The sequence below is a fragment of the Primulina eburnea genome, chromosome 13 (genome assembly GCF_022965805.1).
Source record: "Primulina eburnea isolate SZY01 chromosome 13, ASM2296580v1, whole genome shotgun sequence".
In the NCBI taxonomy this organism is placed as follows: Eukaryota; Viridiplantae; Streptophyta; class Magnoliopsida; order Lamiales; family Gesneriaceae; genus Primulina; species Primulina eburnea.
In genome coordinates this window covers 28,188,367-28,214,461 of record NC_133113.1, presented here as the reverse complement: position 1 = coordinate 28,214,461, position 26,095 = coordinate 28,188,367, and the positions used below count along the sequence as shown (strand labels likewise).

The window sequence follows — 26,095 nt, the reverse complement described above, 5'->3', positions numbered from 1 at the left end:
CAGTGTTGGGTTCATATTTCAAAATTCCAATTTCCTCACAATATTTGCACCTTTGCAATGTCGTCTTCCTACCAACTACTGCTAAATCCTTCCACGTTGGATACTCCTTCTCCATTTCAAATATTTGGTTATTGGTTACAATTAACAACATTCCATCGTATGTAATATACATATATATATATACGATACTACACAATAATCCATTCCCCTCGACACTCACTTTCTTGAAATATCGGACGAGTCAACGAGTTACAGAATCTTAGCGCGACGAGCAAACTCATCCTTACAGTCGACTAAACCATTGAAAAAAAAATCAGCAACAACCAGTCGATGCAAGCGGATTCAGAATTCGTGGATCATATATCGAAGTTTCAAATACAACTCGTCATTTCATATAAACATTCCAACAGGTTTATCGGGGTACAAAAAAACCTGATTTTAATCTCATGCCGGTAGAGACACATGAGAGGCAACATGCGTACAAATTCCAGAGGACATCGATAAAAATAAATATTTTAGGAATACTCAACATGTTAGGTAGCTCAACTATCTGGAATCATAGGAACCAACAGATAGAACTCTGAATCCTCGTTGAGGCTTAAATTGTCGCTGCTTTTGGACAAACTTTCTCTGGCATTGGTTCTTGGGAACACCATTTTAGTTCGGTAAATACCAGCAGCGTTTAGTGATAGAGCAATTTGAACGAGTTCTGAAGATGGCGTGCTGCTTGTCATCATATTGAAATACGATGAACTCCACAAATTCCAGTTCAGCCTTCCCAGCAGCCCAGTAAAGTATCTCGATGACAAAACCTGAAAGTAATGGAGGCTTAACTAGACTCGTAAACATTCGGATAAAATGGTCAGGCAGAATAACTGGGGAAAAATTCAAAATAAAAAATAGAATAAGAAACTATGCCTTCTCCATGAACTGTCTACCCATTAAAATTGACCATGTAACAATCTCACAATTGTGATCACAGAAGTCAACCCACAGAAAAAAATCAACGAACAATTATTGTTGCATAAATAAAACCCAAGGAGCCATAGGTGGTGTGCGCATGGTTATAAATAATCACCACCACATGGATCCAAGATCTCTAACGCTTCCCACTCCATGATCCACAAAATATTCTTTAAATACTTCTGCATCACTAAAAGACGCAAAAGAGCTCAAGTGCATAGTATTAAGTCTGGAACAAGCATAAATTACATCCAGTAAAATGGAGATGAAAATACAAATACATGGAGGAGGGAAAGCACCCAGCATCCCTTTGGGAAAACTAAAGGCCGCGTGATCAGTAAGGGAAAAAATCACTTCTCCAACCCATTCAATAACCTCGTATTTTCATTCAAATAAACACAGCAACCTTATGCATGTGATGACGACTAAGTATCTGTCGACTCCCTGATAGTTTCCCATTACTAGGTAATGGCTCAAAACACAATTTCTATGTCATACATACTCAAATGAATGTAACAGTTGTCTTTTAATGACTTAACAATTAGTATATCCCTTTTTTCAAGAAATACCAAGTAAAAAAAGTCAAGGCAGACCTAGCAATGTGTCAACTGGAAAGGTGGAGAAAGATTTCAACTAAATATGAGGCTTCTCAGCATCGCAAAATAAATGAATCCATACTCGAATATAAATGGAATATACCATAGGCTCAGGGGAATTCTTCACCGTTGACGCCTTGACTTGAAAATAGTAACATTCCACGATATAGGCAGAACTCCCACTTTAATTATGCGACTAATCCCAAATCAAGTTTTTTTGTCTGACACAACCTGCAATGTAGTTCCTTTTGTAATCCAGGCTGTGAGTTCTGGTTGATTTTCAGAAGGCTTAAGAGAATGTAAAATTCCATCCTCAAGTTCCAACCCATAAACAAAAGGAAGCCTTAGAGAGAGAAAGCTATCTGGCGGCAAAACCACTGGACAACCCAAGCTAAATTGTAGTTTTTGGTCTCGGTCAGGAACAGAAGGAGGTAGACATGACACCTGCGGTTCAGACAAAATTAAAGCATCCAAATTTTTATCACAGGAATCCCCATACTTCCTTGAAGGAGGCCAAATGTTGTCGCAAACAGAACACTTGTACAAAACTAACAAAATTCAACATATCTAAACCATAAAAAATTTAAATACACTTCCACAATTCACGCTAAAAGCAAAATACTACTCAACAGTCACTTTGTGAGAAATAAAGAGGGTAAGAACATTGAACAAAGTTATCAAATTACGAATAAAAAATCACACATTTCCACCAATAAATACACATCTAAATTTCAGAACGGTATGATTCATTCTGAGAGATGAGGCAGTAGAAGGTTAATCTTGTTACTGTCATCTAACTGCGAAAAAGGGAAGTAAAATCAGATGAAAACAAGAGGTCACCTTAATTTTATACGGACTCCCAGAAAAGGCTTCTATTGGTTAGGTTATGAATGAAACATGAAAAAGGTTTCCCAATTGAAATTTTTGGAGATGCTAATAAAGATAGTCATGAAATACAATTATTTCCTCATTGTACCCAGCTACATTAAAAAAAGAAGAAGATTTATTTTGACCAAAATATCAACGAAATTCAACATCTAATGCTTTTACCTTCTTGATTTTCACTTTACTAGCTTACTTCACTAATATAAACGAGTGCATAGAGTCACATAACATTACCAAAAAACATTGGTATTTTGTGCACTATATACAAAACTAATAACAATAAATGGCAATTCATAAACTGACACATACCTCAAATTGAATAATTGGGTTTGCAGCTAAAAGGATAGGAAAGGAAGGTGTCACCTGCACATAAAAAATAATCAGCACATGTTCACGCCAACCACACACACACGTATGCCCACATGTATATAATTTGTTTTTTATACACAATGGGGGTGGGAGATTTCCTAGCTAACTAAACAACCCATAAAAGTGGGATTTGAAACAAAGATTTCACATTCAGGTTTTATTAGGGAGGAATGCTCAGGACAAAGTTGAAAAATCTAGTCACACATTAAAATCCACGAAAAAAATCATGGTAAATTGTTCACAGAAATATCAAGTCAGAAAAATAATATGGTATTTATGTATTTAAAACACTTTCAAAGAGCTTAAAACACAATACATTTGAGATACAAAAAACAAAAAAGAAAGAAAGAAATTGGTAAAGTAGCACAGACATTGACTGTACACAGAAATCTTGGAAGATAAGTAGTATGAGAAAATGCTTATTAGTGTAGGGTTGAACTTCTCAAAATTATACTCAGCTGTACTTGCTCTGTAATCCACAGAATCTGCTTATAGTCGTCGTCATTTAAAGGACAAAATTACTAGACCCGTAATTATCTCTGATAGGATAACAACTAGGTAATGATAACACTAAAGAAGCAAAAACACCACCAGTTGGCAAGTCTTTTTAGAAAGGACATGTAAACACTCAAAACGTAGCTCACCATGTGATTACACAGAAAAGGTTATAGTTTTTAATGATTTACGGGTGAGGGTGAAATGAACAGAAAAAGGAGATTTCAGGTGAACCTTGTCGCTAATAATTTTAGCTACCAAGCCCCAAGACTTAACTTAACAGAAGAAGGATTCGTACCACGAAAATCCTTTGCAATTGTGAAATTGTGCTAGCAAATTTAATATTTAATGCATCAGTCTGGGTCTCTGAGCCCCTACAATACGGACAGTTCATATAAATAGGCAAACTTCTGTTCATCAAGGAGAAGGCACAACCACCATCTACAGAAGTAGATTGCACAAAAGTATCAAGATTTTTCATCGGTTCAGAAACATTTGTCCCATTGAACTGTTCCTTATGTGGCTTGGTTGATTGCACAGCTTTACCTGTGTTTTTGTTTCCATTAGCTACTTGCTCTCGAGGCTTCTCTACGTTTTTGGCCTTACCACCACCACCACCACCATTAATTACGCCATTTGTCTGCCGTCGTGTTTTACCATGGCTAACAATTTTACCATGTTTCACATGATCTTGTTTTTGTCCTGATTTTACCACTGAAGATAGGACAACATTCTCTTCTGGCCCCGTACATGATGAACCAGGCTCAGTAAGATGATCTGGGGTTAGTATAAATCGGTGGCCATGGGGACACTCGTGTTCAAATCCAACATATGCCATAACATGATCCATAGAACTGGAACTTCTAATCTGCCCAACATTGCTTTCAACGTGTGAAAAGGAATTACTGTACTTCTGGCCACCAGAAGCAGTCCGATTAAAGTTCAGTGTTTTGTCAACTGAATCAATATTTTCAGAAATTGGTGGTTCTACATTATAAAGACTTTCACTAATATTATTCAGATCCCTATATCTAGAATGATGTTTCTTAACAACTTTATCAGCATAAGGAATAGGTTGCTTTCTAGGAAAAAGAGGAGGAAATCCAGAGTGAGCAGCAGCTGATCCCGAAACGACTTCAGAAAAAGGTTTTTTCATTGTAAAATTGAACAATCCTCTACCAACAATTGTGTTCCTACTCCCCAAATCCGTCATGTTAGAAGAGAGCCCTATTTGCATTTCTTCTTCACTTTTTACTTGACCAGAACTCAACAGAGACTCAGCACCATCCGATGTCTTAGTCTTTCCATATGTAGCACTTTCAACTTTGATGTTTGTATCTAAGCAAACTTTCTGAAAGTCTTTCAGCATTGAACAATTTGCTTCTATTAAATTCTCATGGAATATAGCCCATCCGAGAAGAAACTTTTGTGTTGCATGAAAGCCACTCTGAAGTAAACCTTTTGAAGGGTCATAATACTTGGCACTTCCAATTCGGACTAAATTCCATGATGAGGGTTGAACGGGTCCTTTAACGTTTTGTTCTGGAAGCAGGATGGCAGGAAGAAACTTGTCGCAATCAGCAAGAAAACTGTAGGCCACATTCGCAGTTTCAAAATCAAAGGGATCTGGCCAGAGTCGCCTAGAACGGCCACAAGCACATGCATGAAGGTACACAAATCCACTTGAATGAGGCTTGCTTACAACATCTGAAAGAGTTTTTTGATCGTGTCTTTGATGCATACAAGGTTTTCCTGTCAGACTAATAGCATCACATAATTGCCTTCCAGAACTCCAGATAGATGTACAGTCATCTTTCAATTTATCTATATACAGTTGCACAACAGGTCCCTTCACCATCAAGGAGAAGGTGCGCAAGGCCTTCTTTAAATGGTCCTCATGCTGAGAACTTGGATAACAACGAGGTAATTCATCTAAATAAACCTTCTTGGCAACCGGAAAGGCTTTTTGGCACCACATGTTCGAAAACCTAGAGTTCAGTCCAGTAATACTCTCTAGATGAGATACGGCAGATTCTAACGGATCAGATGAACCTGCTTCCTGTTCACGAGTTCGGTTAATCTCAGTTTCATACATGCACAAACGTTTGGCAGAAAGTATTCCATTAAGAATAAGCAGAGAAGAAGACAACCAGATGTCCAAACTAGGGAGCTCAGGAGTATTTACTGTCTTTCCAGAAGCCGCTGCAGCAGCTGCCGCAGCTGCCGCAACAGCAACCATGCCAACACCAGCAGAAGAGCCAGCGTTGGTGCTAGTAACCAAACTGCCTCTCCCTCTTAGGAGCTCACACTGTCTGTAGATGAACTCCTTCAAGGCAAGAATATCATCTTTGTTTGCATACTGTTTATGGTTTTCAAGCAGAAGAGAGTCTGATGTTTCTTTCCCATCTAATACTTCTTCTACCAGGCCGATAGCAAACTCAAGCGATTCACCACTCTGGAATGAACCAAAATCAACAAGTGAAACAGCCTTTGATGCATCAAGGGAAAATAGAGGGGCTGAAGTAAAAATATCCCCCCTCCTTGAACCAGCATGACCGCTTTCAGAACCAGAAAGTGTACGACATTTTTTAATTGAGAAACGAATTTGTGCCTCGAGGGATGATTGCATTTTCTTTCTCAGTCCACCTTCACACTTGTTCACAGGTCGAGTAAGAACAACAACAGAACTAGATCCTTGCATGGGCAGGCTGGGTTTAGCCGAATTGCTCGAACTAGATAAATTTAGTGAGGAGGCTTCTGTAGGCTCTTCCATTTTGCTACTGTGGCTGCTGTGTTGAATATCATCGAAGTCATCAAGAAAAACAAAAAGTACAACCGGCGTACATAGACCAGGTAACAGAGAGGTATAAGAACCTAAACCTGACATTAGTGTGCTTGCTGAAGCATTACGCTTTAGAATACCTAGACTTTTACCAGGGGAGGGATTGTTAATTGAAGTTCTGAAAGCATTCATTGTTGAAGAAGCTGAAGAATGTGACCTAGACATCTCATGTAGCTCATTTACAAATGGAGCAATTGATTGCTTAGCAGCTTGCAGAAGCCGAAACTTTTTTAACAACTGAGTATCAAAGCGTGACCCCTCTTCAATAAGTACAAGTACGTGACAGACCTGAAATGCTAAGGAAAGATTATATTACTTAACTTCGAAGATTACAAAGAAAGTATGAAAGGAAAAGTCTGTACTCCTCATTCATTTAATTACATTTATAAAAATGGAGTCCAACGTACAGTTTTTTTAATCTAGTGATTAAACTTATATCACACATACTACAAAAAACAAGAAAAATAAAAGGGCAAGGAACGAAGTAAACACAATCTCTGATTAAAGAATTCATAAATGATGAATTAGAAGAGTTAAATCAGAGTAAGGAATTCATGCTTCATACATCCTTGAGAAAAACCGAAAAAAATACCAATCTTGCCCAAAAAAGGAAAAAACATAGTGCATTCACAATACAAAAAGCATTTAAGAGGTATCTTCCTATCACGAAATCCTGAAACCTAAAATCATTTCACACATTAATAAGATTCAGTAACACTGGGAGCCCAATTCAATCAGGTAAATCTCAAAGTTATGCAAATTAATTCTTGAATGTTCTCATGGTGCAAGTGAAACATCATTTCAAAATTCATTCAGAAAGAAGCATTTATTTATTTTAAGTATATTTTATAAATCTGAGTGAATAGCAAAACCAACTGTCTTTCAGCAACAAACATCAATATACTTCTCTTTTCATGTTTAAAACAATATGAAGCTTCATTTCACAAAAGAAAAATTAACAAGCAGCATAGTCTGCTTAGATAGAACGAGGGTACCATAAAATTTGGAATTAAAATCCACGAACAATCGTATGCATTGAATGCAAATATTTCGCAAGCGCAAAAATCCCAGAAATACTTATTTTTTCCGGTTAAAATTGAATTCCAAAGTCTACTTGCATAACTGAATCACACTCAAAAAGTCAAATAAACCAGAACTTAAACTGGACGAACGGTGAATATCGAAATCCATAAGCAAAACTAAACTTACAGAAAACATAAAAAGCAAACCCTGAAGATCCTCGAGCTCATGGTCCTCGAAAACCGAGACCGACGCAGGCCGGGTCTCCCACAATCCTTTCGAAGTCACTGGGAAGCCAGTCGTCGAAAACTGCAAGTACAAAATCCCCTTGTTTTGATAGAAGCTTAATTTCCTGCTCCTCAACCATTTAACTATCTCCGGGTTGATATCGTCGCCTTGAAAAGGGAAAGGCCGGTCCAAATTTCCGGAGCCGAAGACGTTGGAGTCAATGATTTTGTTGATCAGATAAGCCACGTCCTCGTGGCATTTCCCGACAAACCCTACGACGGTGACGCCATTCTGAGGGGAAGTAGACGATGGTTCAGGCGGAGTGAGAGATGGCTGTGCCTGAGGGTAAGGTGGGAGGGGTGGTGTGGAGGCGGGACGGACAAGAACCCGCATAGAGGGGGAACGGGTGTCCATTGAAACGCGCACTGTTGCAGGTTTCGAGGTTCTATGGGCTTCTCCGGAGAATTCCGGGCCACTGGGGCTCCATACCCGAAAAGGTTTTGACCCGCTAAACCTAGCTTTGGTTAATCGGGTGAAGACATTTGACCCAATTATATTATACTAGCTACCTGTCGACACATTTTTGGTGTATATATATATATATATATATATATATATATATATATATATATATATATATATATATATATTAAAATAATATATACACGATGCATGTATAATATAATATACAAATATTATGTGTTGTGAACATATGATATAATAATTTTATATAAAAAAAATTGATTTTGATATGATATATATTAAATTTAATAGTTTTGTGATTTTGTTTTGTAATTTAAAGTTGGATATTTAAAAATATTTGATTCTAATATGATATATATTCGTAATATGATAGTTTTGTGAGTTTGCTTTGTAATTTAGGGTTGAGCATTTCAAAAGAGCATCTCTATGACCCTAATATATATTTGTTTTAAAAGTTATGATGTAGTTATGGTATTCAACAAAATTAAGTAAGATTGTTTTATTTATAATTCAAAAAAGGCAGAAACTTGTGTGAGACGATCTCACGGATCGTATTTTGTGAGACATATCTCTTATTTGAATCGTCCATTAAAAATGTTACTTTTCATTGTGAATATCGATAGAGTTGATTCGCCTCATAGATAAAGATTCGTGAGACCATCTCACAAGAAATCTACTCTTAAGAAAAAAAGGATTCATCAAAGTTTCCTATTATTGAGTTCTTGCTTTATTAATAATATTAGTATTTTATCGGTGTGATTCAAGAAATGATATTTTACATAAATAATTTTTGAAGTATTAGCATTTAAAATTATTGATATAATACAATATCATTTCAGATAATGCTTAAATGAGATAACAATCTTCTGTAGTTAAATTGTTTCCTTAATTTTGCTGAGTGAATTTATTACTAATAAAAAAGTTAAAGAAAAAATAAATCTAAAAAATCTCATGATATTTTGTCTATCAAAATTTTAAACAATAAATAAACATTTTTCTAAAAGTCAATTTTTTTAATCATTTATTGGATAAATAAATTTTGCTTAAAAAATTTAATTATTTTTTAGAACATGTTTAAAAATATTTATATTGAAATTATAATCAAGGAACATAATAATAGCAAAATATGATTATTCAATATACCAAAATTCACTACGACGCTCGTAGTATTATATAAATTTTTTTTATTTAATATGGTAGACAATTATAATAACTAAATATATAAAAATAACACAAAATTCAAAACCATAAATGAAATGATATAATCAATGTAGACAATTAAATATAATTATATTTTCAATGGACGTCAAATTCAAATTTTAAAAATGAAATTTAAAAGATTTAATTTCACATTTATTTCTTATTTATTTTCAAATATTTAATGTGGTAGGCGAATATATTAATCATAATAAATATTTCTATTTATATCATTTTTTAAATAAAAAATCCTCACGAGATATACACTACTCAACAGCCCACTACTAAAAAATCATTCACGAGACTTCCAAAGATCATCAAAGGCTTCTATCAACTCACTTGACTATTTCTTGCCAAGATCGTCTGAGGAGTTTTTCGATGCAATCAGTCGAATGATTCTTTACTTTATTTCAGTAGTGTTGTATTGGTTGTTGATTGTGCGTCTCAAGGAAAATAATAGGAGTTTCAACTTAGACAATATATAAGCTTTAAAATTGAAGCGGGTTGTTACAAAGTGTTGTAAAACAAAAGTCTTCTAGTAAAATATTTCTACATGCATGTGAGCTCAAGTCTCCGAACATCCAAAAAATAATTATATCATTTCCTTATCACAATTATTTATCATATTAATTCACTGTATTTCAGTATATAAACTTCATAAGAAACTTCGGACCATTTTCCGCACATATTTGTGGTCTGACCATTTCTTAAAGTGTTGAGAGAAAATCAAGTCCTGTATAGCTAACATTATCGAGTTCGGTCGTATTATTCGATAGCTTTTAAAGAAAATTTTAATCATACCGATTTTCTGTACTGGTTTTATTTTGAAGAGCCTTAAAAAACTGATATATATTAGCTACGAACTTGATACATACATATATATATATATATATATATATATATATATATATATATATATATATATATATATATTAAAAAATACAATTTTTTAGTAGTATATATATTTTATAAGATATTATGATTAGTTTAAAAAAGTTAAAATTTTAAATTGTAATAAAAATAATTAAGAACACATGGAATAAAAAATAAAAAATATAAGAATGAAACATAACTTGAAAAATTAAAAGTGAAATATAAATTAAAATGAGAATAAAAATACAATTTATTTTTAATATTCGTTTTCTTTTTTTATTACATTTAATTAATTATAAAAAATTTAAATATAATATTTTGAGTAATTAACATTTGGTAAATTGTTAGACTAAAGTGATACGGTTTAGACTAAAAACGAAAACCGTTGTCGTAGAACGTACTTTCGACAACACCGACAATTACAACAGTTTTAAATGGCATACGACAACATATTTTATCCGTTGTCGTTTAACGTTTTTGTTGTAGTGTTGGCTCTACTGTCATTATCTTATCCGACACTTCTGGTTCCGTCAAGAATTTGAACCAAAATAGATTGGTCCAGTCCAGAACGTGTGTAAGCCTCCACAAGAGAAGATCCGGAAAAAGAAGACTCCAGCCTTCAAGATTCCAGTGTGATTAGCGATGGCCTCCACTTCTCATTTTTTTCTTCTTTTGAATGTGAATTGTATTGTTCTTCATTTATTGTTGTTAAAGATTAATGACATGTAGGCAGTGTGTGTATACAACGTTGTTGACCGAATTTATTAAATCACACCATTTCAAATGCAGTCAATGTGAAGTTTAAAGGTTCATGAATTTGTAGTTAATTATTTCAAATCTATAATAATATCTCTAATTAAATAAATTCATTTCTCGTTGGATTTGAAATTCTTCACTACTTAGTTTTTGAATCAAATGTAATGCATTTCAAGTATGTCCATTTCAAATCCAAATTTTGAATCCTTCCATGGATTTTCATCAGAACGCACGACGAAAATTTAATAAAACCAGATTATGAATATTGATGCACACCAACACATCTATTCTGATAGTGTCACCATTAGCTGACTGTAAAACAAGAAGCACACCATTACTTCAAGGCAAAGTCAGACAGTTGTTCGGTTGGGATCTTCCAAGTGCTTAGATTTTGCGAAGTTTTCTTTCATGGGGTTTGTGATTCGGGTGGTTTTTGTTGATCAGATCATAGTTGTCAAGGCGTTAGGCGACGTCAAGGCGACGAGCCACTGCCTAACGCCCGAACGCCTAGGCGACAAAAGGCGATCGCCTAGCCACGAGGTGATAATATCGACAACAGGTCCAGGAGCTTCAATCTTCAATCAGCAGGGGAGAATGGTGTGCGCAGAACTACAGGGGAGAATGGTGTGCGCAGAACGGCACGGCAGAAGCTTCAATCGGCAGGGGAGAAATGAGAATACGTATCGACATGCAATACTAGGCTTTTTTAAAAAATAAATTAGTTATGGGCTGAAATTAGCTTATTTAGTTGGGCTTTTTAAAAAATAAAGGAGAAGCCTGCTTATGTGATGCGCACAGGCTGCTGCAAAGAGACGGAACGCCCATCGCCTGGAGAAAAGAGGCTTCAAGGCGCTAAAGGCGCTCGCCCAGCCATGCATGTCGCCTGGTTGTCCATAAGGCGCTGAAGCTCCGCCTAGACAACTATGGATCAGATGCAAATAATTGTTCCTGAAACCTCATTTACTAGATTATAGTGAACTTTTTTTAAAAATAATCAATCAATGTCAGCATGTACATAATCAACAAACACAAAGTTCTTTTGCAGTTCATTTACAGCATAGGCCAAACCAGCACTCAAAATCGAAACAGCCCCCAAAACAATTCTAAACTGCATGTCTGGAGGAATCCCTGCTGTTGCAGCGCAAACAACAGCAGTACCGATCAAGAATTTCTGCAATGTCTGGAAACTAGAATGAGCACTTCTACACGAAGAACACTTCCGAGTGTGCTGCTCAAATCTATCCAACATCTGCATAACACAGATCAACAATATTTTTGATGTTTCATGGAGTGAGGATTCAAATGTTTCCATTCTTTATAGATTGGAGAAGTCAAATACCTGGCGTTTGGAATATGTAATAGAAGGTAATGTCTGTTGATCATTGGCGACACCAAACCACTCCGGCTGGCTGTTGCCATGTCGCCGAAGCCAATTCCTGAATGCCAAAACAAAACGATCCGCTTGTGTAGGGGTAAAGGTTATCTTTGTGTACTCTTTGTTGACATCTCCCACGCCATCCTTCGATTTTGAAAGAAAGATCTTCTCTTGACCTTGCAGTACTATCATATCTCCATCGTATACTTTGTTCGATGTCCAATGCTCGTGCCATCGAGGAACCACCTATTGGCAAAAATTAATTGAAGGGTAAAAATATATTATTTTTAAGATTGTTACTGGAAAATGAGAGGAGCAGGACTTACCTGCCACCATTTGGGACCTGGCATAGTGAGTTGGAAAAAGTTACGGGCACTGCAAACAATTGAGCGAGTCTTTCCGGGCGCCATTGGAACGTTGAAGGAGCAAATCCATATGACCCATTTTTGGTCCCCTACTACCGGAAGTTTGGTGTCTATCTCGACTCTGGCATCAACAAAACGGTAAAACAAGGGAAACCAAACTCATATCCATATCTATATGTAAAATGAATCTATCCTTATAAAGATATTAAATAAAAACGCAGAAGGTCTTGTTTCCACAGCTACTTTACTTACAATAAAAACATGGCCGAAAGAGAGAAACACCGTTAGCCATGTAAATCATACATTTTCAATACTTAAAACGGATGTATTTTACTAGAATTACTTGGTCACCAACCCTTTTACATGACAATTGACATTAACAAGCTAGGAAAACAAAAACACGAGGTTTTATAGAGGTAAGGACTAGACAGCCGCAAGCAACTCAAATATCTCAAGAAATTAGACCGTGATCAATTCTATTATTCATTTGATTCGTAACATATAACAGTAAAATAACTCTCGGGGCCAACCATATAGATTGGAACAAAATCTAGAACATATTGGAGACACTTGAAAATTGTGCGACACTTTTGCAGATTACGCTGGAATCACGGATTTGGGGAATAGCCTATCCTACCACAGTGTAATTTGCACATATTGTTATTCGAGTACCATATGTCATAGATAAACTTACTTGTTTATATAGTAGCAGGGCGCAACAAACTTGGTGCTAATTCTTGGATTACCCTCATTTGCGCCAGAAAAACCCCACGGTCCAGTTGATTGCATTTTGAATGGTAACGGCTTTGCTCTATCTCTTCTTCCTGTAACCTGTCAATGCATATTTGTTTCAAGTGACTGGTGAAAACTAAAAAGGCTTGTTTTTCAAAAGACAGAAATCTCAAAATAAATTCTGCAGTAATCCGATGTTTCACAGTAGCAAAATATATTTGTAAATCGAACTCCATGGCAGAAAAATCAAATATATGCAGTATTAATTTCAAGACAATACACTCGTTATCCAATCAACATAGCTCACCCAGCATGTTCCTCAACAGACTTGCGTCATGTCTTGAGATTTGGTTATAGATATTCATCTAGCTCCACTAACCAACCATGCAAGTAATCACATCCAAATAATTTCAACAGGAACTTTGAATTGCGACACTTGCAACATTTCCACCAGCAAATGATTAAAAAAACATTTCTTAAAAACTAAATTTATTTCATTATTTCGATTTATCAATCTTTCATCGACTCATTCTTCTACATCTTCAACCATTCACGTGATTTTGTTACTTCTGGTAGCCTGAAAATATATACAGAAAAAAGTTTCTGGATCTTGTAAGATATTTAGAGATAATCTACATTTGAAACAGTGAATTAATATCCACACATGCTGTACCAACAGAACAACAAAATATTATAGTACTAAGATCGAACTCTTTCAATCATATACCAATTTTACCTTATGATGCGCAAAATCGATGTGTGAAGGATCAGACACATTTTCCATCAGAGTATCATAGCCATAATACAGATCACGTTGAATTGTCACCGACGAAAACTCGGGCTTCTCAAAATCATCAGGCAACCTAACAATTCCCCGCAATCAGAAGAACATCAAATATTCTTTTTCCAACAAAAAATTTTGCTTAAAAAACCAAACCAAACGAGGTATCTGGAAATATTGTTCATATAATCCGTATAATATTTCTCCAAGGTTGCGTATTAAAGAATAAACCAGAAATTTAAAGACTTTTACATTGGAGGCTTCGTGGCTTGAGCTCTTTCCCAGTCATTCTCACTAGGCCAAACAAAGAGAAGGCCTTGAGAAACCATGGTGGGAAACCTGGTAGCACATGCCCTCGGAGACTTAAAGGCACGAGACTCGGGTCCTTCAGGTGCTGCCTGTGGTATCCGAGTACATGAGCCGCACCCGTCAAATGACCATCCGTGGTATGAACACTGCAAGTGCCCATTCTCATCGATCCTCCCCTCCTGCGAAACATTTGGAAACAAATTGAAGATCAAGACAATTAATTGTGACCACGAAACAGAAAATTGAGAACATGTTCGATGGTCAACAAGATTTCTCCACAAAGATTGAATCTTGAGGAAAGGGTTCCAAGAACTTGCAAAACTATCGAAAAAACAAGGATGAAGAAAAATTCACCGATAAGGGTGCAAGCCTGTGGGGGCATTTATCATCCAATGCAACCCATTGAGCAGCCGATTTATCAAACCAGATAACAAGATCTCGATTCAGGAGCTGAAAAGGAGTGGGATAACGAGGGTCAAGATCTTCAACAAGTGAAACTGGATACCAATGATCTCTCCAAGAAAACTTCGACGAAGAGATCTCTTCAGAATCAGCTGTCTCAATAAAAGGTTCTGCATCTTCAGCGCCATCTTCCGGTATTGTAGCGGGAGCGATTGCCGGAGAAGCTACATGAACCGGAGTTTTCAAAAGTTTGCTTCTTTTTGGTGAAGTGGTTATCTTAGAAATGAATGGCAATGGAACGGGCTGGAGGTGTAGACTACTGGTACCGGCATTCGAAGAGGCACTGAATATGGGCGTAACTGAAGCAAATGAAACCGCCATGTGTTGGTGTAATTCAAGAATCTGGAATCCCACCAACTAATTTTTCTTCACAGCACACAACTGTAACATATTGCGTGCGTTTAAATTCTCAAAGCAGTTTCATGTAATGATTTCGAAACACGCCTGCCTCTTTCTTCTTTTGTAAAATGATTGTGTGTAATGGGAACGGAGGTTAGCTTTGCGTACAAGACTGGAATTAGATGTTCTTGGAATTATGGCTTAATCCAGCACCTAAAAATCCAGGCCGCTGGGGCTTAAACGGGACAGTTAATTGGACGAAACTGTGACACAATGAGATATTTTTCATATGTTCACGTGTTGTGTGGAGTAGGATTATCCACGAAGTTCAAGTTTTAATTTCAAAGTTGGACATATTATGGGGCGAGTCTACGCTCCTCCTGGAGTATTACTCCCTCGTCTGATAAATTGATATGTGTCTTTTTTTAAAAAAAAAATCATAATAAACTTTAAAAAGTATAAGAATTTACAAAAAAAGAAAAAATTCTAACTCATCATTAATTTTATGAATTTTAACCATCCAACAAAATGGCCATAGTTTATTTCAAATTTTATAATTTGTTTATTAAAATTCAGAATTTTAAAATCAGATGTTTTAAAATTCTGAATTTTAATACATTTGTATTCATTAATACTACAAAAAAATGAAAATTTATTTAATTTCAATTCTATTTAATTTTTTTAAGCGAAAATTTATGTAAATTTTTGTGTTTATATATTTTTTACTTTCATTTTTAAAACAAAATTTAATTTATTTAAAATATTATTATTTGGAACAAAAACTAATTTTTGGGTCCATCAGAAAATAATTAATTATATAGAGTCCAAAACTACTCTAACTCCATCCAAAAAAAAAAAAAATATCACTCCTAAAATATTCTTATTATTTTTAAAACTTATCCTCTTATTTTAAAAGAGTAAAAATTAATATTAATTTTTAAAATTATTTTAAACAATTCATAATTTTATTTTATTTTTTTAAAATATATCTTTTTAGTAATAATTATTTCCAGTTTAGTTTAAATAATTAAAAATAAAAATATATGAAGAATTTCTTGGAATATTTAAATTCTAGTATTTAGATTTTGAAATTTTAAATTAATATATATAATCATAATAATGGTAAAAAAATGATTAAAAAAATATGATTAGAAATAAGAGTGAATAATAAAATTAGATTTTTAAAAAAACAAAATTAAAAAATAGGAGAAAATGAGAAACAAATATAAAAAAGAAATAAAAATATAATAAAATAAGACACATGTCCATTATTAAGAGAAAGGGGAGTAATGCTCCCGGAGGAGCATAGACTCACCCCATATTATGGAAGTGCATGAGCTGGAAGTTTCTATATTAAGGATTTCAACTTTGCATTTAAAAAAAAATGGACAGCCACAAACATTAATTCAAAGAAAAACATATGAATTGCTTATTTATGAAAGTCAAGAGTTGGTTAACATTTGAAACGAGCCATTTAGGGATGTAAATGAACCAAACTGTTCGCGAGATTTTCGGATCTCGGCTCGTTAAAAAGCTCGTTCGAGATCGTTCGTTAAGCTTATCGAGCCGAGCCCGAGCCTTATTTTGGGCTCGACAATTTTGTTGAACCGAACTTGAAATTAATGATGTTCGGCTCGTTAGCTCGTGAATATGTTTGATAATAGGTTCGTGAGCTTAAAATTGAGCTCGGCTCGTTTAAGTGGTTCACGAGCTCGGGCTCGAGCTCGGCTCGTTTAGGTAGATCGTGAGCTCGAATTTGAGATAATTAATGAGTTATAATATTAAAATAATTATGTATGATAAATAATAATAAATTAAAAATTAAAAATTATATTAAAAATTTGATTTGGAGTTGGATTCGGAGCAGAAAGGAGCTCGCTTAACGAGCTTGTTTAACGAGCCGAACCCAAGCCATGCTCATTAAACAAGATAAACGAGCCATTAACGAGCCGAGCTCGAGCCGAGCCCGAGCTTCATAACTTCCGAACGAGCCGAGCCCGAGCTTCAAACCAAAGGCTCGTAACGAGCCCGAGCCGAGATAATAGTTTAACGAACCGAGCCCGAGCCTGATACTGTTCGGTTCGGCTCGGCTCATTTACATTCCTAGAGCCATTCCTCTCAAACAATTAGATGTTTTAAATCCAAAAGTTGGCTTCTGATAGCACTGAAAATAGAATTGGACAATTTTAAAATTTATTTATGGCACAAGTTTTGCATTGGTCTAATTGTATCCTTTTTGAGAAAAAGTCTCAAATAACTAGAGGAAACTCGCACTCCAAACTCCACAAAGAAAATAAACCAGTGAATAGAAATTAAAAATCTGAAAAAAGAAGCGTAAAATGAACACATATAATCACTCTTTTTACACTTTAGCGTTTGGTAGGCCGGATAAAGTAGGTTTGTTTACTTTTTTTCATCCTAATCCAATGCTTGGTTCTTTTTTAAATAAACCCACCCAATCTCCTGTCCAATGGACTCTATTGTACTAGGTTGATTTAAATAAACCCATACCCCAGCCCATTATTATTAGTCATGCTTTTTATCAGACGTATCTTCACCTATTTTACCCTTTGATCCAACCCAAAAGCTGAACAAAATTGTCTTCGCCCAACTCAGAAGCAATGTACGAAGGAAGCAAGGAGTTTCGCATATGTAGGAAGCAAAATTTTTAACCCTACGGATGTTTGATTCACCTGAAAAGCATCACGATCCACAAATTTTGGAGTAGATTTCGTAGATCTATGGGGAGCTGTTTACGGTGATGTATGCTAGGGTTGTCTTGGAAGATATTTTGTGAAGGAACGTGTTCGAAGGAAATGTGAGGTAATGAGATAAAAGTGGGTCTGATTTTAGTAATTTAAAAACTATGTGAAAAGTTATTTTTGGTAGTGGAAAGTTAATTGATTAATTTATCACATCCTTAAAAATCAAACCAAACAAGACAATGTTTTGAGCACACCATACAAACCTGTAAATAATCATTTCTCTTATCATTTACGTGCTAATCATTCAATAATCCTATCACTTGAACCAAACACAGCATTTCAAAAAATGTCAAAACCATCTTACGTAGAGCATCTTCAACCCTTCATCAAAGCAAAGAAACGTTCTCCAACCAAAATAGCACAGCTTTATTTCTTTTGTGCCAAATTTGGCGCAGAGCTCCTCGTTATTTTTTTTAAATTTATTTTGCTTTTATTTATTATAAATATTTGTATTAAAAATTTTAAATATTATTTAAATAATAGTATAATATTTATTATATGATTTTAAGAATTAGATATTTAATCATAAAAATTAAAATTTTAATTAAATAAATTTATAAAAAGATTTTTTAAATAATTTTATAATTTAATATCAAACAAACAAATTTATTGAATAATATTTAAACATTCAAGCACACAATTAAAATAAAAATACAAATTCGAATTCTGATGATTTAAATGCAAATCTAGTAAAAAAATAAACAAACTAAATCATCAATAATTTGGAAAATCGGATCCGGATTCGAATTCAGATCCAGATCCTCCATAATCACCAAAATATTTTTCAAATGCGCTGTCCTCATATTGACGACGTTCTTCATCTCTTTTTTGCATAATTATAGCTCGTTCATTTTGAACAATTTGATGCATTTCTAGATCACAAACTGTGCTTAGATCCATGTACAAAATTTTATTCTCCTCCCGAATTTTAGCCAATGCTATTTGTTGTTGACGAATTTCTAGTCTTTTTTGATCATTTTGCAAAGCTAACAGCTTAATATCATAATTTTGTTGCATATTGATAGATCTCTTTTTTAATACATTATTAAGCTCGTGATGTCCTTCATTCATCGTAGAAATTAATTCTAAAACATTTTCTTCTCTTTTTTTCTTTAATTTGGATTTTTTCACTCCAAGAGGTCGTTGGGATGGAGTTCCATCTGCATTCTCATCACTACGTCAATTAATTGAAAATGAATTTAATGCGGGGAACTTGATATTTGAGATTCTGATTCTTGAATATCCGACTGTGATGAATCCAAATTTGTGACATGTTGTTTGGATACTGGCATCAGTGCATTATCATTGGCCAAAACTTTTTCCATATCTTTATTATAGGCCAAACATGATCAAACTTGAATCTTTCAGTGAAATTTTTATCTTACATAATTAAATCATTTTCCATGTTCAACTGCACATAAATATATAACTCATATAAAAAATAGACTTAGAGTATTCATGTAAATATAATAATAAATACTTACAATATCTTCTTCAGATGTGCCACTCGGCTTCAGCTTTTCAATTATACTAACACATCCACATAACTTTCTAACAGCGCAGAGGATAACTTGCATGAGACATTGCAATTATCTGATATTGCGTATTTGCATGTTATTCGATTTGCCGGCATTGAAAGCTTCTTCAATACGACTCCAAAATCGATCTTTGGATTGGTTTATTCCAATGATAGGATTTTGCGAAATGTCAAGATAAACATGACACATGATTTTATCTTATTCAATAGCATAATTATTTGTTCGGAAAGTGGAGTCTATTGAATTTCTTTGAAAATGAGATTATTTGGTTGTAGATATAATGTTTATGATTTAATCAATCAACAAGAAGTTTATTTATAGTGAGAAGATGACCTAACAATCAAAAGCACATCTACTAGTGTAAATGCATCTACCAAACTCACCTACCAATCAAAAATGAATCTACCAAAATTACACACATCTACAAAACCCATCTACCAATCAAAAATGAATTTACCAAAATTACACACATCTAGCAAACTCATATAATAGTTAAAAACGTATCTACCAGTCCAAAATTTATCTACCAAAATGGGGTTTTTTTTTTTAAAAAATAATTTAATTTTTAAAATTAATTTCAAAAATAAATTTTTTTTAAAAAGTGTGCAAAAATACCCCAATCCGCACTTACGAAGCGCGGACGCTGCTCACGTTGAGCAGCGTTCGCGCTTCGTAAGCACGGACGATGCTTCACGTCCGCGCGACGGAATATTTAGCGACTGATATATATCAAAACGGTCGCTAAAATTGAATCAGCCACGGTTTTTAAAAACCATCGCTAAATTGAATTCGCGACAGTTTATTAACCGTCGCTCATTTTCGCGACGGTTTATTAACCGTCGCTAAAATGAAAACATCGACGGTTTAAAACCGTCGCTATGCCGAAAATTTGGTATATTCATTAACGTCGTACATTGCACGCTACAGATAATTGTATTAACGACGTCCATATGCACGCCATGGATAATAGTATTAACAGCGTGCACATGTACGCCGCGGATAATCTTGAACTTTCAACGGCTTGCATCTTTGCAGCATGCAACGTGCGTTGCGGAAAATGAATTTGCGCGTTGCGAAAAACCATTTTTGTTGTTGTGAAAACATAGGAAAAAAAACAGACAAAAATTCATCACAAATAAGTTTTTTCAGGAACCTCTACTATTCAACCTGGTTTTTTCAGGAACCTCTACTATTCAACATAGAAAAAACAGACAAGAAAGTCAGTCATCCCTGAATCACTGAAAAACCCAGGTTGAATAGTAGAGGTTCGTGAAAAAACTTATTTCGTGATGAATTTTTGTCTGTTTTTTTTCTCTGTCTTCATTACAACAAAAATAGTTTTTCGCAGCGCGCAAATTATTTTTCCGCATCGAACATTGTATGCTGCAAAGATGCAAGCCATTGAAAGTTAAAGATTATCCGCGGCGTACATGTGCACGCTGTCAATACTATTATCCGCATATGCACGCCGTTAATACAATTATCCGTAGCGTGCAATGTACGATGTTAATGAATATACCAAAATTTCGGAATAGTGACGGTTTTGATTCCATTTTAGCGACGGTTTTGATATATATTTTGTTGCGCGGGCGTCCGCGCTTACTAAGCACGGACGGTACGGACGGTGCTCCACATGAGCAGCGTCCGCGCTTCGTAAGCGCGGATTGAGGTATTTTTGCATACATTTGTTTTTAAATTATTTTTGAAATTAATTTTAAAAATTAAATTATTTTTAAAAAAAATCCACCAAAATGACACACATCTACCAAACTCATATACTAGTAAAAAACGTATCTACCAGCCCAAACTCATCTACAAGTCAAAACACACATCTACCAAACTCATTTACCAATCCAAAATATATCTATCTAACTCATCTACCAATCAAAGACACATCTATATAATGTAACTAAATTATCACACTTTCTTAAAAACTTTACTTTTTTTCTAAATTAAAAATAAATCTGTATTCTCAATTTGATGCAATCTCATCTTCATTGTCTTCAATTTTTTGAAAACTTTGAAAATAGATAGAAGAATATCAATTATGTCAACTATAGCTCGATAATGAGATTTAGTTGCTGCCTACATTATCCAACAAGAACAAAAAGTCACACACACGGAGGGTCAATTCCAGGTCATATAATCATCCGACGCGAACGTGAAATTGCAGATCATAATTTGTTTAACGACAATTTTGCTGAGAATCCAATCTAAAAGGAAGACTATTCTGATGAAGATTTCGAATGTCTCGAAATCTTTTCATTCGGATAGTAGATGTCGTAAAGAATCACAATGTTTATTTCGTACAAAGAAGTGATAGTTAGGAACGGCTCGGGCTATCGACTACTCAAAAAGCAACTGCTTTATTGAGAATGCTATCATATGGCTTACCTGCGTATGCTACTGATGAATACATCCAAAGAGGAGAATTTACTGTAACGCTTTTGTCAAGCTATAGTGGAAGTTTTTGCAGAGCAGTACTTGAGATCACTTACTGCCAATGATGTTGTTAGACTTCTCTATATTGGCAAACCGCGAGATTTCCTGAAATGTTAGGAAGTCTCGACTATATGCATTGGAGGTAGAAAAATTGCCCTACGGCTTGGACGAGACAATATGCAGGTCGTAGTGGTTCTCCAACAATCATTTTAGAAGCGGTAGTTGATTACGATATTTGGATATGCCATGCATATTTTGGTATGCCTGGAACTAATAATGATATAAATGTTTTAGGGTCTTCCAATCTATTTTCCAATCTTGCACAAGAAATTGCTTCTCTTGCTCATTATACTATTGGAACAAAAGAATAAGACACTGGATATTATTTAGCTGATTGTAGTTATCCGAAATGGTTAACTACTGTGCAAACTATCTATGATCCGCGTGGTCCAAAGAAGCGGTATTTTGTGATGGAACAAGAGTCATGAAGGAAAGACGTGGAGCGTGCATTTGACGTTTTCAATCACGATTTACGATTGTGGCATCTCTAACACGTGGTTGGAAGAAAAATCATTTGAATAATATAATGAAAGAATGTATTATATTCACAATATGATAATCGAAGATGAACGTGATCTTAGTGCACCAATTGAAGATGTTAGGGATGCATCGACTCCAATGATAGAAATAGTTGCCAACGAGCATATCAGATTTCGAGAATTTCTTATAAATGAAGGCGGCAAACATCAGTTATGGTTCTCAGTGAAAAGCTCAGCAGCAACCGCCGATTTCAAAATCAATGCCGGCCACCACATTCAGGTATGGAGCATTAATGTTTGTGTAAAAAAATAAAATCAGTTATTTTATATAAAAGTAATTCAAATCTTTTTTTTTTCAAAGTTAAATTTTATTCTTGCAAGCTCAAGTATTGTTAAACATAAAATTTATTGAAAATTAATTAGATACAATACTAATTCATTGTAAAACTTAATTGTTGATTACACAATAAATTTGTAAAATAATAAAAATATAAAATATGAAGTAATATATCAAAAATTTTGGTTTTAACAGTATTACATTACAGTAAGATAATGATAAACTTATACACAGTGTTCTAAAAAAACCATTTTGAGCAGTGCTTGAGTTCGATTATACAACCACTTTTTATAACATAAATTTAATTTAAATTTTAAAATGAATATATTTGTATAAATATATATGTATAAATAACTAATGAAATTTCATAAATATGAATACGACACACTAATGGATAGACACACTAATGGATACATTAACTTATTTTTATTATATTATTTTGTACATTTTTGAGAAATCGTTAATTATTGAAATTTTTATATTTTTAGATTTTTTAGAACTTGAAAATATATTAATTTGATCTTAAATTTACGGAAATTTTATATATTTTTATTTATTATTTAAATAATAGTGAAAATGAGACATTTTTTTGGCGTTCACGCGTATCCAAATCTCGCTTAATTTTGAGACCGAGATTTAGCTCTAATTGTCTCACCTTGTTTCCCCCTTGTATTGACTCAGGTTCAAGTCCTCCCACCCCCTAGAATATGATTTCAAAAAAAAAATCTCACTTAATTTTGAGAAGGTTGAAATTTGATCTCTACGCTTTGTGCTTTTTAAAACTTTTCTTATACATGCTTAAGTGGTAAAAAAATTGAATGCTTATTTTTTTAACGCATTTTTCTCATAAGTCATTAATGCAATTTTAATTTAATAAGTACAAGTTGGCAAAAATAAAATCTAATTTTATAGTAATAAATATTTAAATTAATTTAATGTAAATAAATTAACCAAAATGATATTTAAGTAAAAAAATTCAAAAGGATAATTAATTGGCCACCAAAAAAATAATGAGAGATGAGATTAAAGCAATCTGAGAGATTGGAGATGATTTTCACATTATTTTCAAACGTCAGAGATGTATATGAATTTTACCTAAATTCTCTTCAAAACTCATAACTGATACATTCACAAAATTCTCTAACTATTCAACACACACATAAAATTTAATGAGTAGGTCTCTTGTGAGACGGTCTCACGAATCTTTATCTGTAAGACAGATCAATCCTACCAATATTCACAATAAAAATTAATACTCTTAGCATAAAAAGTAATATTTTTTCATGGATGACCTTATTCTCATAAAACACGACACGTGAGACCGTCTCATACAAGTTTTTGCCAAATTTAATATACACAAACCAAAAAACGAGCCGGACAAAAACTTGTTAATATATACAAGATCAAAAATTTAATGTTCGCAAGAGACTATATCCCGTCAAATGCCATCATGGGGTGGGTCTCTTCTGCAAATTTAAATAGACACAAGGAGCATGCAAAAATATTAGAAATTTCTGAAAGCCCCCATTAAAAGCTGACCAGTTCTTGGCCAAGGTTTTGAAACCTAAATTTATTTTTCCACATTGATTCTGCTTCATGGGCAGCAGGAAGCACAAGATCTTTGACATTGAGGTGTGCAAGAACATGCTCAATGCAAAAGAAGTGTGATTGACAGTACGACAAGGCCGATAGAATTCACAAAGTTGGTATATTTTAGGTATTATTGTGGTGGATGTTCTCCACCTTGCCCGGCGACCAAGACTTGTTGCAACCAAAGGAAGCTCTGCTACTTCCGCACCAAATATTTGAATGATTCCGGTAGACACCGCGACCGAGCTGTTGAAAGTAAGGAAAATGGATTAAAATTAAGTTCCAATTATAAAAGAAGCCATTGATTGACCAATGAAATCAGTGTGTAATGATCCTGCATAAATCTATCTTTATGTACAAGTAGTCACTTTGTTGTCAAAATGGCACAATACATGCCACATAAATCTTGATTCTTGACCTCCCTCCTGGAGGAGCAGCCATACATTAAACCCATTCAGATTCACAGAAACGACATACAAAAAAAAGGCATATGAAATGTGAAGTACATATGACATCTTATCCATAGACCATGTTCGGAATGAGATCAAGACGGCTGTTGCCGGAAACTGTAATTGGATCAAAACATTCCTGCAACATTTTTTATTGTTAAGGATAAAGGTATTTTGATCTTGAGACTAGTATCTATGATGTAAAGATCATGTTTTATTGGCAAGCACTTGAAGATGTCCATTCATACAAATGATGATCATTTGATGATGCACTGAACAACACTCTCTCGAACGGCCCAAGTGTTTATCACTTATCGAGCGGAATAGTTCGTGATTATGGGTGCACACCATTAGTCCTCTGTGATATCATTGCCCCGCATCTTAAAAATTAATGATTTAAAATGAGTTTATAATGGGCTTACAATGGACTTCTATAGCAACTTGGGTTAATCATTTTCGTAAAGCGAGGACGAATACGAAATAGTTGCTATAAAGGCTCATTGTGCAGTCACGCAGGTGCGGGCCTGGCTTGGGGAGGGACAGAATAGTATCAAAGCCGGTCACCAGCATGGAACACCGAGAAATAAGTGCTATGCGGGGCAAAGTGCTACATGCATGAGAGCCACCTCTTGAACATACGGGGCAAAGTGCTACATGCCGGGAGCCACTTCTTGAACCAGCCACCTCTAGATTCTTGGCGCTGGTGGATCGATTGGTCAGGCTGCGACGAGGACGTCGCGTCCTTTTGAGTAGGTCTTTTGTGAGACGGTCTCATGAATATTTATCTGTGAAACGGAACAAGCCTACCGATATTCACAATAAAAATTAATACCTTTAGCATAAAAAATAATATTTTTTCATGGATGACCCAAATAAGAGATTCATCTCACAAAATACGACCTATGAAACCGTCTCATACAAGTTTTTGCCGATCCTTTTATATGCATGCATAACTAAATTACTAACCAGTATTATAAGAAAATTACCCATTCGATGTGAAAAAAATAAAATTGAATTTTTGGTTTGGTATGTATATTTTAAAATTTCGATCTATTATATGTCAACTTTTAATTTTAATTTTTCACAATTTCAATAACAATAAATATATAAACATCGTAACGACGCCACATCAGTATCATATTCATGTCCAGTGAGAAATGCTATATGCACCAAATTGATTAAGGTTAAGAGGAACAAAGAGTCGCTGAGAAAGTGCTAATATTAATTAAAGTTTTTCTTTAAGTACAATTAAAAAAAAATTACATAGCGAACTTTAATTTTTTTTGAAGACATTTAAAATCATACCTATTCAAACCCGACAAACCTAAACAATAGAGTGATGGAAGCAACATTATATATAGTAAA

General features: G+C 34.5%; 2 protein-coding genes across 4 annotated transcripts; both read right to left on the bottom strand.

The window, feature by feature from the left end:
* Nucleotides 1-336: 336 nt before the first annotated feature.
* LOC140810638 (uncharacterized) lies at nt 337-7,938 on the bottom strand. Of its 3 annotated transcripts, none has more exons than XM_073168492.1 (5): nt 7,360-7,937; nt 3,607-6,438; nt 2,754-2,807; nt 1,663-2,003; nt 337-812 (listed from the first exon to the last, which is right to left on the bottom strand). In XM_073168492.1, exons 1-4 carry the CDS (start codon nt 7,810-7,812, stop codon nt 1,767-1,769), a joined length of 3,576 nt encoding a protein of 1,191 aa, XP_073024593.1. In that variant the 5' UTR covers nt 7,813-7,937; the 3' UTR covers nt 337-812; nt 1,663-1,766. The 3 variants fall into 3 exon arrangements, with proteins under 3 accessions (XP_073024593.1, XP_073024595.1, XP_073024594.1); XM_073168494.1 differs by having other exon boundaries at nt 338-812; nt 3,607-6,446; nt 7,360-7,596; XM_073168493.1 differs by lacking the exon at nt 337-812 and having other exon boundaries at nt 1,784-2,003; nt 3,855-6,438; nt 7,360-7,938.
* Nucleotides 7,939-11,696: 3,758 nt separating this feature from the next.
* LOC140809137 (pheophorbide a oxygenase, chloroplastic-like) lies at nt 11,697-15,302 on the bottom strand. Its single transcript, XM_073166626.1, has 7 exons — nt 14,624-15,302; nt 14,213-14,448; nt 13,916-14,042; nt 13,142-13,278; nt 12,409-12,568; nt 12,047-12,328; nt 11,697-11,956 (listed from the first exon to the last, which is right to left on the bottom strand). The coding sequence occupies exons 1-7, from the start codon at nt 15,050-15,052 to the stop codon at nt 11,702-11,704; spliced, it is 1,626 nt and encodes a 541-aa protein (XP_073022727.1). The 5' UTR covers nt 15,053-15,302; the 3' UTR covers nt 11,697-11,701.
* Nucleotides 15,303-26,095: the final 10,793 nt, after the last annotated feature.

Bases quoted from the DNA above. Each gene is read 5' to 3' on its own strand.
- LOC140810638 (XM_073168492.1), bottom strand. From the start codon at position 7,812: ATGGACACCCGTTCCCCCTCTATGCGGGTTCTTGTCCGTCCCGCCTCC. The intron at 6,439-7,359 runs GTAAGTTTAGTT...TTAGCATTTCAG, and splicing joins GTTTGCTTTTTATGTTTTCT to GTCTGTCACGTACTTGTACT. The intron at 2,004-2,753 runs GTATGTGTCAGT...TCTGAACCGCAG, and splicing joins ACCCAATTATTCAATTTGAG to GTGTCATGTCTACCTCCTTC.
- LOC140809137 (XM_073166626.1), bottom strand. From the start codon at position 15,052: ATGGCGGTTTCATTTGCTTCAGTTACGCCCATATTCAGTGCCTCTTCG. The intron at 14,043-14,212 runs GTAAAAGTCTTT...GGGAATTGTTAG, and splicing joins CAAGCCACGAAGCCTCCAAT to GTTGCCTGATGATTTTGAGA. The intron at 13,279-13,915 runs GTAAAATTGGTA...ATGCATTGACAG, and splicing joins TCGATTTTGCGCATCATAAG to GTTACAGGAAGAAGAGATAG.